At 44.3% G+C, this 13,896-nt stretch overlaps 1 protein-coding gene across 3 annotated transcripts in view; it reads left to right on the forward strand.

Annotated features, from left to right (window-relative positions):
- The first annotated feature begins 12,495 nt into the window (after positions 1 to 12,495).
- SLAIN2 (SLAIN motif family member 2) overlaps positions 12,496 to 13,896 on the forward strand; it is a 35,986-nt gene continuing 34,585 nt past the window's right edge. Inside the window, exon 1 of one of the 3 annotated variants that reach the window (XM_048072891.2) lies at positions 12,496 to 13,055. In XM_048072891.2, the coding sequence (XP_047928848.2) occupies positions 12,679 to 13,055 (377 nt within the window). In that variant the 5' untranslated portion in view covers positions 12,496 to 12,678. The remainder of the gene's footprint in view (positions 13,056 to 13,896) is intronic. The other 2 variants (XM_013172814.3, XM_048072890.2) reach the window with 2 other exon arrangements.

Here is a 13,896-nt window from a genome sequence, read left to right on the forward strand (position 1 = left end):
GCCCATGACAGATAATTCAGAGGAAAAGATGATGTAAACACAGTTCATGTTCTGGGGCAAATGTTAAGGGCTCTGAGAAACAAGGAACATTCCTATAGGACTAAATGGACATCCATAGGACAATAAATGAAAATGTGAGCCCAGTCTATGGGATATTTACTCATTTGCTAGTTAATTGTCCATTTTCACATTCTGTAGCAAAGGATACAGTCCAAAAAAGACAAAAAGAAATAATTAAAAGAAAGGCAGCAATTATCCATATGCACCACTTGTCTTTTCTCTTCCTGACATTCCTTGCTGCTGCCCTTGATCGCTGTCTTCTCCGAGAAGGTCCCTCTAAAAACTTTTCTTTCTGGACTAGGCCGCCAGCTTCTCTGAGTGGGAGGTCCCAGCTGGCACTGCCAGATGCAAGGGTGGCCATGGCCTACCATGACAGCACCTCTCATCAGACCAGCTGGGATTAACCTTCCTGCAGATTCCAGATCTTTGTTACCATGAGGGCTTTTTATCCTATCAGCATTAACCAGTTGATGTCAGATTTTCCTTTGGCATGCTGAGTTATGCCACCTGAGATTCTGTGATGTTTATATCCACAGCTTAGCCAGGAGTGATAAAGTGATGAAGGCTAATCCCATGTAGAAAAAGAAAATGAGGAAATATATGATCAAACACTTAGGTGATAATCATATACTAGAAGAAAAATTGACAAGACTCTGTAAGGAACATTAATACAATTATTGATTTAAGGATCAAATAGTAAAAGAAATATACATCAGGCTGAGTTAGCATTCAAAAACACATGCATACACCTCTCTCTAAACCTACTGTATCGATGCATTTGAGTGTTAAGCCGGATCCATAAATTTGCAGAAGGCTTTGCTAAACTTCTTTAATTTGTGGTAGATCTGCTTGACCACAACAATTTCTTTGATCGTATAACCCTCACACTCTCTTTCCCATTCCTCTCTGTGGCTGTGTAGCACTGCAGTGTTACTTGTCATAACCCAGGTAGTCAATTATTAAAAACAAGTCCCTAACTTCAGTGCAGCACAGCCTGATTGAGGGATGTCTTGATGTGCTAATGTAATAAAATAACAGGAAGCAAAGTGGTGTATATAAAATGGTGAAAAACTTAAAGCGTCTTATTTATTTGCACAATTCACCCTGACACCGGGTCAGCACGACAGCACTGGAGAGCATATGAAAGTTTTTTGCTGGTACTGAAACAAAGAATAACTACCTAAAAAGGTAAGGATGTGGATGAGGGTGTCAGATTGCTCCACTCTGGTGGTTTTCAACTTGTGATCCCTGGGCCTCTAGATACTTGAGCAAGTACTTCTCAGGGGACCACAGGAGCTAACCGAGAAGGGCCACCTCTCTTAGGCCAGTCTGAAGAAACCATGAGGATCCTGAAATCAAAACCACCTGAAAACCACCACCCTGCACCAGCACATCTCTACACATGTCTTGGACCAGTCTGCAGCATGCAGCTACCAGCAGCTGTGGCTAAGTGACACTGCGGGGCAGTCTGAAACATTTTGACAGCACCGTGTGTGGTTTGGAAGCCACATGTGTGGCTGCTAAGGAAACGGCTTGCCGACGGCTCTCTTCAAGGATTCAAAAGCAGGTTTAGACTTCAGATACAGGTGGCAGGGCAAGAATTTAAGCACCAGATGTAGGTGTTACACTGAACAGATGCGGAGCTCAGCAAAACTGGAATTTCATGGCTGACTTCAGTGGAATTACACCAAATTTATAGCAAAAATATTGAGATTTTGTTTCAGGATGTGGTCTGTTTAGCTATACTACTGTAAAGTAGGTGGTCAATGTGTAATTTTAGTTTGTACGTAAAGTTTCATGTGAGACTCTGCATAGGCTTAGAACACAGAGCAAAAATGCTAAAATTAATATAACTTTTCTTCTCTGGGAGACAAGAACATTTCTCCATTTACAAGAGGTTTTACCATTGTGATATACAGCAATGTTACACTGTTTTAATTGGAAGAAGTAGCTGAACCACTTTGATTAAAAGGCTATCAAGCCAAAATCCTAACCCCCAGGATTAGATTCTGATGGTGGCTACATTATTTAGATACATTCCCAGGGAAATTGTTCTGAATTTACACATAGGTCAGACTATGCTTTGTTTATAGAGCTTTAGTGTATTTGGGTTTCCCTGACACAATATCAAACCAGAGAAGAAAATATATCACAGATCTGGTTGACTGTGTAAATCCACTTACAAGAATGCCAGCAGTAGTATGACAGCAGTCTTCACTCCAAGCATTTTGCCACCTGACCTTGATTTATGCCCTCGTCAGGCCAGTTTGTGGCACCCCAGTAATGACAATTCAGAGTAAATCCAGTGTAATAATTACTTATCTCAATTTATGCTACAGTGACCTTGATGGCATCCTGGAATCATCCTAAAAATATTTTTTTCCAATCTTCATTGACAGCAATTAATGGTACATATTTTCAAAAGACTTTAAACAAATGGCTTCAGCTTCATTACTAAGCAATTAGTAACTTCAAGTTGAAGTGTTTTATTAACTGATGTTCACTTTTAAAGTAATATTTACCAACTACATCTGCTACTTAATTGTTCCAAAAATCTCTTAAAATTGAGGTACAGGGGTAGCTAGGGAGATTTGGATGATAAAACGAGGGTATAATTGGTTTTCCACTGCACAATTAAAGCCTGCTATTTTGCAACCTCCTCTAATTCATGTCTAAGTCTGATCTTGTTCTGTATGTGAACTCCAGCTTTCTAACTTTTTTTTTTTTCAGATCCAGCATGGTTGATTACCATGGTGCTTAAGAGATGTGTGTGTACTTGTATATGCATGTACAGATGGAGAGATTCACACACACAAACATACGTACGCGCATACACAATTTGTTACACACCTATTGAAAGCCACATTGAAACAATACAATTTGTCCCATCACTTCTAACTGCAGAAATACGACAACTGAACAATAGACAATGATCCTATTCTTTTCCCAAGTTAGTATGTCGTGTGCTTTATTGGATTCTGTCGTAAACTCTGTATTTTTGGAGAACTGTTTGTCTACCACTGCTTAGATGCTTAACTCTTAGGAAAATCAATTGTGATGAGCATTAAAAGCATTTTGTAAAGCGTAATCAAACTCTCTGGAAAAAAAAAAAACATTTTTCTCAATCATTTCTTGCCAAAATTCTTATGAGAAAGGAAGAAGACTGTAGGTCCCTTGCCTTCACGTGTTTCTTTGTTCTAACACACAGGCATGTCACTGGTGATGGATGCCTGCACCACGACTACGCATGGGCTGACCCATGACTATCTAGCCTCACATTTGGCTTGTAAACAATAGTAGGAACTGAGCCCATAGAAAATATCTCACTCTCGCCGGGCTGCAGCATTGTTTGAGCTGGGAAATCGACACAAACTGCTACATTCTTGGTTAAAAATAAGAGGCCTTTGATTTTCTCTCTACTCTGAACTTTCCACCGAAGGTTGACTTTAGTCGTTTCGGCACATCTTTTGAGGTCTGAATATAGTTCAACTCCTCTGTAGAGCTTTCTGTATTGAAAAAAACGTACAGCACTGGAACAGGCTCAGACCTGTTAATAAAGGAAGTGCAAAATGTGCCTTATCACATCAGATCCTAGCATCCTACTGTGCCCTAACGGAGGGGCTTGGTGTTGGTGGAGGGAAGGCAGAGAGCTACCACTGCTGCCTCAGCCCCAGGCAGCTTTTCCTCCTCCTGGAGGAGGCCTATCCTTGGTTCATATTTAGCTCTGGAGCACCACCGACTACAGTCATAGCCCACACCTGGGCTGAATCTGTCCCATCTATTCTTTTCATTTTGCAGCCTCTACAAATCCCTCACAATGAGTGATTCAGCCTTTCCACCAAGCAATAAAGGCATTTAAAAGTCTGCAGCTCACTGGCACATATAAAAGATTGTTTCAAGCTGCAAATGATAATATCAGTCACATTGCACATGTACAAAATATGATACTGCAAGGTGCTGATCATGTATTGTTTGTACTGCAAATGTTCAGTCTCTGTAGAATTGCAACTTGAATATGGACAAAGCTGGAAAGATGATTCAAATCTGAAATCCTTCCCAGACCTATGAACACCACTCCTGCTATCAGAGCCACCCCACAGGAACAAGCCACTAACAAGGGTGGCAAACTCTGGATGGAAGGCAGCTTTTTGCCTCCACTACCTTCAGTAATGAACAAGTCTAGATTATCCGGCAGTGATGAGTCTGTTATCAGTTTAGATGTAGTGGTAGCTAGTTAAACTCATTTGCTCCTGAGGAAGTATCCTTTGACTTGCACAGTTCTTCCTCCCAGGTGTTTGCCCTCATTTGTAGAGAGCAATCATATATTCTCAGAAACCACATCTAGCTCAGTTGAACAGGACTCTCTCAGCTTATACTTACAGTCTCGGTGTTTTCTTGATCATTTTAAGGTACACTTTTCTGAGCTTCTCCCAGTATGTACTAATCTTTATTCACTGTGACAGCGTTGTTCTGGGTACTCCAAAAAAGGTCTCAGCTTATACAGCTGCATAATATTACCCTTTAACCTACTTGAAACACAGCACCAGTAGATCTTCAGATGTGTTCTCACTTTTCATGATGATGTTGGAGTAGTGGTCTATAGATATCCTGTAATGGACAATTGACTAAAACAGCCAGCTCTTCATCATTTGTCAGCAGCTGAAGGACCTGCATTTACTGAAGAAAATCCTGCTGGTCTCTACTTTAGACTTTTTAGTCTACTTTAGTCCACCTTAGACTTTTTAGTCTACTTTAGTCTACTTTAGACTTTTGTTAACTGAGCCCTTGGTTTATGGATGTTCAGTCCTCCTGTGCATTAAAGACACCTTCTCTGTGTAACCAGCGTATTTCATTAATAGCTTCTATCCTTTTTGACACAATCGTTAACAAAAAAAAATGCAGTCAGTCTCTAATCCACTCCAGAGTCACGCAAGTCATCTTTCTGAATTCTCCTGTAAGTACAATTGCTGTTGTTGTTCTTCAGCTAGTTTCTTCCCTCTGTTTTTCCTGTATCATCACACTGACTTCCCACATGCCACCATGTCAGTCACTTCACTGAAATCCATACAGATTTCCTTTATTGCAGTTCCCTTTTCTGAAAAATCACATAATCTAGCAAAGAAAATACCATGTTGACACAATCTTTGATAACTATTTCTTCCACTTCTGTATGCTTTCATGTCTTTATTTCATTCATGAAATGTCAAATCTAACAGTAATACACTTTTGTAGATTAGTTTTTTCTTAAAAAAATTACTTCATTTTGTAATTTTTAATCCTATAGTATTTCCATCTGTTTTAGTAAATGCACTAAAACTCATACTATGTTTTATTTTATCTCAGTCATGGGCCTCCTCGAGAACTGAGCTCTTTGCTCTTTGCTTTCACCTCACATATGACAATCTGTTTCCACGCCCATTCTCATTAATTGTCTTGGGTTTGCCTCTGTGTACTATGTCGTTACCATTCCTGAAGCTGAGGCAAATACTTAGTTTGGAGCAGTGCCTAGATTGTCTTTAATCACAACCATGTCTACAGTATATAAGACATTCACTTCTTTTTTTCTTTTTTCTTTCTTTTTTTTTTTTTTTTAATTTATATGGCCAGGGTACCTTTTATTATTTGCTTAAATTTCCTTTGCAGCCTCTAACTATGCTTGACTTTTGCTATTTTCACCTTTCCCATAAGCTTCTGCCTGTGAAGACTTTATTTTATTTTATTTTTAAATGCTCGTAAGCTCTCTCTTTGCACATTAAATTAATGGTTTCTCAGTTTGTTGTGAATATAGTTATTCCCTACAGTTTTTCCCTTTGGAATGCATATTTAAGATAATTTCTGCAGCACTGACTTGAGGAACTGCAGCTGCCTTCTACAGTTACCTGACTGAACGATTTTGGCAAAATATATGCTTGTACTTCAGCTGAGTAGCACCAATAGGTTCAAATTAACATTCCAGCTACTTATTATATTCAGCAGAGCTTGGCTTCTCACTGAACAGTACTACTAGGTGTACTAGGAACAAATCAAGACCTTAGGAAACAAAAGTCAATGATTGCCCTGACCAGAGATTTTAAAGTCTAAGTGGAATAATTAAAGAAACAGAGCAAATACAAAGCAGGCAGATGGATAAAGAAACAGATTTTTTTTATTATTTTTATTTTTTATTTTTATGTCTAATAGTTTTTAAAGTGCCTGTGAAGTGGAGACACGGGAAGAGAAGATTATTTGTACTGTGTAATTTGGAGGATCACCTTGCTGTTGCAGCCAATACGTCATTACTGAAAATAAAAGATCCCAGCTATCCAGTCTGCTTGCTTAACATTGTGGCAAGACTGGGAGGGAAGCAAATAACTCTTCACTGTCTCTGCAGGTTTTGAGCAATGTCTTCCCAGTTCGCCTCTCATTCACAAGCCAGATAATCTCCCTAGAATGGGAAATCTAATGGTGGCTCTTGTGGGCTTCTGCAAGAAGGTAGGCGCTTAATTAGACACTGAGACACATGCTCAGGGATACAAGTGGATTTGAAGTTTCTCTGGTTCCCTGCAGGGCTTTTCCTTTTGCTTACACCAGCTGAAAGCAGCTGCAGGGGCTTGCTCGGCTCCTCCTAGGGGCTAGCCAGTTTGGGAGGGTAGTGGGAGGCCACAGAGGGAACGGCATTAGAACAACCAGCAACGTGAGCAGGAATGTTTTGCTCGATCCTATGCATTACATATATATATAGTTTTACCACAGGGGTAAAATCAGCCTTCATTTGACATCATAGAAAAAATATCAATGCCTAAGAATAGAGAAGAAAAGAACCACGGCACTGTGATGAACAATTCTGATGTCAAAGGGAAGATCAGTAAGGGCTGGGAGAAGTTACACTGGCAGATTTACTCTTTTTTTTTTCGGTTTGGTTTGCTTTTTGGTATTTTTTTAGGACATTCTCCAAACACAAGGAATGAGCAGAGGTTCCTTTCCAAGTGCCTCCAAAGCCAACACAGAGGCCAGAGCCGACAGGTCCATGGCACCCAGTGCTCCACAGCCATCCCCCAAACCCCGCAGCCGCCCCCCAAACCCCACAGACATCCCCCAAACCCCACAGCCATCCCCCAAACCCCGCAGCCATCCCCCAAACCCCACAGACATCCCCCAAACCCCACAGACATCCCCCAAACCCCGCAGCCATCCCCCAAACCCCACAGACATCCCCCAAACCCCGCAGCCATCCCCCAAACCCCACAGACATCCCCCAAACCCCGCAGCCGCCCCCCAAACCCCACAGACATCCCCCAAACCCCGCAGCCATCCCCCAAACCCCGCAGCCGCCCCCCAAACCCCACAGACATCCCCCAAACCCCACAGCCATCCCCCAAACCCCGCAGCCATCCCCCAAACCCCACAGCTGCCCCCCAAACTCCGCGGGTGCGACTCGGGCCCAGCGGGCTGACGCTAGGTGGCGACGGCCGCCTGCCGTATGGTGCCAAACGGCCCCGCGGTGCCTCCAAACAGGAGGGAAAAAAAGGGCAAAGGTGGAAGTTTATTTATCTTGTGGGTTTTAATAATGCAGCCGAAGGCCACTTGTCAAGTAACGTATTGTCGTTTTCTCTCCAGGCTCAAGTACAGGAGTATTATCCCCGGCTTTACTGCTAATTCGGTTTGCATATAACTCCCTGAAAGGAAGCTGTGGGGAGCTGGGGGTCGGCCTCTTCTCACAGATAACTAGTGATAGGACTAGAGGGGATGGCCTCAAGTTGCACCAGGGGAGGTTTAGGTTGGAAATGAGGAGACATTTCTTCTCAGAAAGAGCAGTCAGGCACTGGGATGGGTTGCCCAGGGAGGTGGTGGAGTCACCGTCCCCGGGGGTGTTCAAGGAGAGGTTGGACGTGGTGCTTGGGGACATGGTTTGGTGGGTGACATTGGTGGTAGGGGGATGGTTTGACCAGACGGTCTTGGAGGTCTTTTCCAACCTTAATGATTCTATGATTCCCACTATTGCAACTACATTTAAAACTGGTCGTACTTCTTTCTTGGCCGTAAACCTTAACTATTTTTGTCAGTATTAGCACATTGCCTTCAGTCTCATTAAACACAAATCAGAAATGTATCAGTTAAGAATAAATGTAATTTAATTGCCAGGTTAGGTCTACGCTATGCTCTATCTGTATTCCCTCTGTCCCCTCTCAGTCACAAATTTTCATGAAAATGTCAACAAGAAGATATTTAAAGCATACCAGCTTTTTTCAGTATGTGTGTAAATGCAGCATTTCAAACTTCCCACTTGTCTGAAAATTGTTCACTTTTCAATTATTTTGCATTCTGAAGAAGACTTGCCTCTTCTTCATGCTAACAAAAAAGTGCCTAGGGAAAACTGTTTTCAGAATCTCCTGAGCGCAATGAAATATTTTTCCTTACAGAGCTGGCTTGTTAATAAAGGCGTGTCAGGAGAGTTCTCAGTAAATTTTAGAAACTTTTTGGAATGGTTTAACAGACGATTGCTTCATATGGGTGGAGTCATAAAAGGCTTCTCTTGATGATAATCAAGTGCATGAAACTGGTGTCATCTGTAAACGAATATAAATCACGGATCTTCTTGACAACACAAAATCCTTTCCCAGTGTTCTGAGTCACCTCAGTCTCATCACAGCATTTTAAGTACGCTGAGCTCAGCGGGTTTCTGAAGAGCAATTATTTCCAAGTGATGGATAAACATGAAATACTGGTAACTATCTCCACGACAAAAATGAATTTACATTTGTTAATGAACAGTACATGCAGATATGCAAAAAAATCAAGGAGCAGAAGACCTTAAATCTGTGGAAGGTACTCGGATACCGTGATGATGGACCGAGGGTGAACAGTCAGATGTTACTTGGGGTGTCTGCAGTGATATGAAAGATTTATTACAATGCTCAACTGTGATGACAACCTGTGAAAAGGGTCATCAGCCTAAATTAATTATACAAATTATAAGGATTGAACCATGTATTTATTCATACATTTTCTAGCCACATGGCATGCCATGAATTCTAGTCTCATTAGAAATCTGTTTGTGCAGTATCCTAGACTTGCTCTTCTTCCAGATCTGGAGCATAAAAGCATGTTTAAACATGGTTGTGGTCAAACTGCTAACATCTTCTTTCCTGTGCAGATAAAAAAAAAAAAAAAACTGTTAATTAATGCCAAAGAGATATACTTTCTATTTGATGATAACCAAGATAAATGTATTTCAATAGCAGAACTCAAATGGGATTTTACCTGCCCTTCGGACAGGCTTATAACTTAGTAAGAAGACCAGCATATCGAAGGCAGGTCCTTTTTCACACAGGGTAGCATCAGTAGTAAATAGAGCAGGTCATCTGCCTTTAAAAAGATTTGTAAAGGCTTTTAAAATATATTTTGCCCACAGGTGTTGTTGAAATGTTTAGTGCTGTTCACAGATTCTAAAACACAGTTATTGAAGATGTGTTCAAAAGCCCTGACTGTATTTCTGTATTTCCAGCTAACCTAAGTCTAACCCAATGCACTAAATATGTTTTCACACCACTGACAAGGCCAGATACACTCAGAGACATCTTTCATAAATAATTAAAGTTACAATGTAGGTTCTTTCAGTAGAATTTTGAAACTAATTCTGAAAAGGACATACACTTATTCCACTGTGTATGCAATATTTGTGCATACTAGCTATTGTAATGACAAATGATTCTTTCTATTTTGCCAAACTTTAGATAAACACTGCCTAACAAGAACATGTGTGGGCCTGTTGAACACCTCCTATGAAAAGTCTGGCAGGCAACAATCTTCCTCAGGAGACTAAACAAAGCTGCTTGAAAAGCCATCTAGTTTTCCATATAGAAGTTAAATATTTGCTATAAATGTTAACTTCCCGCTGTGCACCTGTCCATCTTCATGTATTCTTCCCTCTGAGGGATCTTTTGTTATTTCAGGTGACAACTGAAATAAAGGTTTCAAAGTCAGAATCTAACAAAGATACAGAAGCAGCAACACAGCAAATTACAGCTGTAAAAAATACAGAGTTGTCCATGCTAGAGAGCTAAAAGGGCATCAAAGCAGGGCTCCTTGATGGCCTTTTTCTCAGGAACCACTTGCCAGCTGCATGCTGAATTATTTGTGTGACGTGGGCACTTTGCCCAGGCATCTTTTCCTTTGGAGGGAGTGCTCCTCAGTTCTTCTCACCGTGTGAGTGAAGAACCTGCCCTGAGACAGAAAAGAGAAGCACGCACACAGATAGAGACCATTGTCCTTACGCTTTGCTGTTATCCATTTCAATATTACAGATCCCTGATAGTGTTATCTGTTCACTGAGGGGCTTTCAGAGTCCCTGAGACTCTGCAGAAATGCTGCTTTCCCCTTCCCTCTCTCTGCACAAAGAAGACAGCATAGACACAAACTGCAGCTGCTCAGAAGAAAAAAAAAAAAAAGAAAAGAAAAGAAAAAAAATGTCTGCAACAGGTCTAATTTCACTTGCAGAGGAATTTCTCTTGCCCTTCTGACAGTGGAAACATTTCATTTTTGTGGCATTCGTATCAATTAAAGCTATTTCTGTATAAATAGACAGGGGTCTCTGCTTGGGTGTGGTCTCACATCTGGCCAGCGCAAGCTTGAAATTCGTAGAGTGAGCTGCTTATGGAAGCCCATTATTGGCCTGATATTTAATGGGAGGCTTCTGGTCCAAGCCTTCTTTCCCCTGAGCTCCCAAAATGTGAGAAGGGCACCCTATGCATGAGAGTGAATGAGAAAACAAGATTATGGTCCTTGCTCTTCAAGTCCAGACTATGGTGCCTATTAACCAGTGACTCCCCTTGTTCATCTCAATTGCCTTTATGCTTTGGAAAAATAGCAGATGATTCAGCAGTATTCAAACTTTTTTTTTCTCACTTTCCTCCCCACTGCCCACACATCTTTGCAGCGTGTATCTTGTCAGGAGAAATAACTGCGAGCGCTGCTGGCAGCAAAGCAACGGTGTCAGCAGGGGACAGAAATTTGGGGTAGGGAACCGCGGGGACAGACAGACCACAAAAGGGACTGGGGAAAGACAGGAGGAAGACTGAAGCAGAGGACAGGCAGGATGTCGGCAGCCCTCAGAGCGCTCCTGGAGCTGTGGCATTACATCGCATTGTGATGACCGATGCCCTGTGATGACAAAATCACAACAAACAGCTGCAGTTTGACTCAGCACCCCCAGGAGCCCAGGGCTCTCTCTGGTCCCAGTTCTTCTCCGCGCTGTATGCCTCATTCCTCCAGCACAGCCCTTCTTCAGGCCTCACTCACTTTGTTCCCCTCCTGTCCCCAGCCATCAGCCCCATCCTGATCCCAGTAGCTGCAGGACAGAGAGGACCAAACTTTCCTACTCTCTTATAAAAGCATGATTTATGCAGGTGGCCAACATCTGGTCTGAGGATAGTTAAAGAATAAGGAAGCTACACTGTATGATCATTGTATAAATACTCTGAGTTAAAATAAACTTCTCAATATAAGTTAAGACTGCTTTTACACCCACCAACCATTGAACTGTCAGCAGTGTCACCAGAAGTGTCACAGAGCCACCAAATGTCCTGATTATTAAAAACTTTATTGCTTTTCTTGCCGTTTGGAGGACTGCAAGTTCTGTTAATAAAATTAACTGTTCTGATGGAACATATCTGGATTTCATTAAGGCACTTGGTACCAAGTGATACAGAGAATGAACTGGATTTACAAACTTGTTTACAGAGCAATCTCCAATTAATTGGAGAGCAATTAATGGTTATTAACATAGCATCGATGAGCAAAGTGATGATACCTAGCAGAGTCCCAAAGGCCTTGGGACTTACTTGTTTTATGGGCCAAAACTGTTTTAATACTTTTATACTTTTGACAATTAGGCAGACCTGTAGTAGTTTTCTTCTGACAAAAAGTTTGCTTTGCCAGCAAATAACGAAAGCTGATTTCCCTGATAGTAACTTTATTAACTGCTTTATTAACTTTAGAAACTGCTTTATTAAAATATCCCAGCCGAGAAGTACTTTGATGCAGTTAAACACCAGGTGATACTCGTTCAGGTGAAACTATTACATAAATAGTATTTATGGATTAAAGGCCTGGATTCTGGAAGAGTCTGACTGTGACGGCAGATAACTACCTCAGCACACCTCTCAAACAAGGGTGTGCAGAAAGAGGTAAGAATTTTTAACTGGGGAGCGCTGCATAAAGCAGCAAAGCGACCCCATCCTGCTCTCCACACGCCAACCTGCTGCACTTATACCTAGCAGCCCACACCCCCAAATCTTCGGGGCGCTAGGGCGAGGCCCTCCCCGCAGCGAGCAGCACGCCCCCATCCCCTCACCCCAACCGCCGCACCCCCAACTGAGGGCGAAGCGAGCTCGGCCGGGCGGGCGGCGGCGCTTTCCGTCTGAGCGCCCTGACGTCACGCGGCGGGGCGGCCCGGAGGGAGGCGACAAGATGGCGGCGGCGGCGGCCGGACGCGAGCCCTCCGCCCTCTCCGCCGCCGCCCGCCGGCGCCGCTGAGGAGGAGGCGGCAGCGCCCGCCCCGCTCCGCCCTCCTCGCCTCCCTCAGCCGCGGGCCGCCCGGCCATGTAGACGGGGCGGAGGAGCCCCCTCCCCTCAGCCGCCATGGAGGACGCGGTCCCGGGCGTGAACGCGGACGCGGAGGTGCGGAAGCTGCAGGAGCTGGTGAAGAAGCTGGAGAAGCAGAACGAGCAGCTCCGCAGCCGCCACGCCGCCCTGCCCGCCGGCCCCGCCAGCCCCAAGCGGCCCCCGGCCGGCAGCGGGGCCTCGCCGGGGTCCCCCCTCCTCGCCTCCACCGCCGCCTCCTCCCCGCCGGCCGACGGCCGCTGCCTCAGCCCCGGCCCCGGCCCCAGGGCCGCGGGGCGGCGGCCGCCCCCCGAGGAGCCCGGCGGGGAAGGCGACGGCCTGCTGGACGACGCGGCGCTGCTGCGGCCCGACGAGCTGGAGCGCCTGGCCGGCTGCGAGGAGGACGAGACCGGCTGGTGAGGAAGGCGGCTCCGGGGGGCCCCGGCTCCAGGCTTTGTGCGGGGAGGCGGCCTCGCCCTGCGGGGCTTGGCGAAGGGCTCGTGGCTCTGAGGGTCCGGGGGCTGCACATGGCGGTACTCCTCCTCGCCGAGGCCCCGCAGCTTTTGTTTGTTGGGCCGCGGGGGGGGTATGCCGAGAGCCGGCTCCGCTCGGGCCGCGGAGGCGGTGGGATGGGGCGGCACAGCTTGGGAAGGCGGGGAGGTGTTGAGGGACCTGTGGAAGGATTTTTGGGGTGGCGCAGGGTGAGCCACGGTGCTGTGCTACTTCCTGAAACGCATCAGGCAGGTTGAAAGCCGGGATTTCTTCTCGCTATAAAGGCAGCAAACGTGACGTGCTCCTTCATCTCAGAAATGTGTTGGCTTGCATGGTTTCACTTATTGCTAGCTTTATAACACCACAGTTTACTTTAGGCAATCCCTCTTTTTTTTTTTTTTTTTAAATGGACTGCTTACCCTGCTGCTCCAGCGGAAACACCAGCGGGTGTTTGCTCACCTTCTCTTTGTGACAGTTTGATGAGCTTCTACTGTGAATCAAGAAGGTTTCCTTTCTCTTAACGTCATGCTGTTCTCCAGCTGTCTTTCTGAAGTTTCCCATGACACTAGTTGAGGAGCAACATAAGAGCTCTGGGAGAAGCAGTGGGGAGGAGCATGGTGTCAACAGGGAAATGCAGGGCAAATGTGTACTGCGAAGAAAAGAGTAACAAAAGCAGTCCGACTTGGCTCAGAGATGGTTATAAAGTTCAGCTGCAAAGGTCTTTTTCTAGAACTAACACCCTTACAAACAGACTTTTGTTAAAAA

The sequence above is a fragment of the Anser cygnoides genome, chromosome 4 (assembly GCF_040182565.1).
Source record: "Anser cygnoides isolate HZ-2024a breed goose chromosome 4, Taihu_goose_T2T_genome, whole genome shotgun sequence".
Taxonomy (NCBI): domain Eukaryota; kingdom Metazoa; phylum Chordata; class Aves; order Anseriformes; family Anatidae; genus Anser; species Anser cygnoides.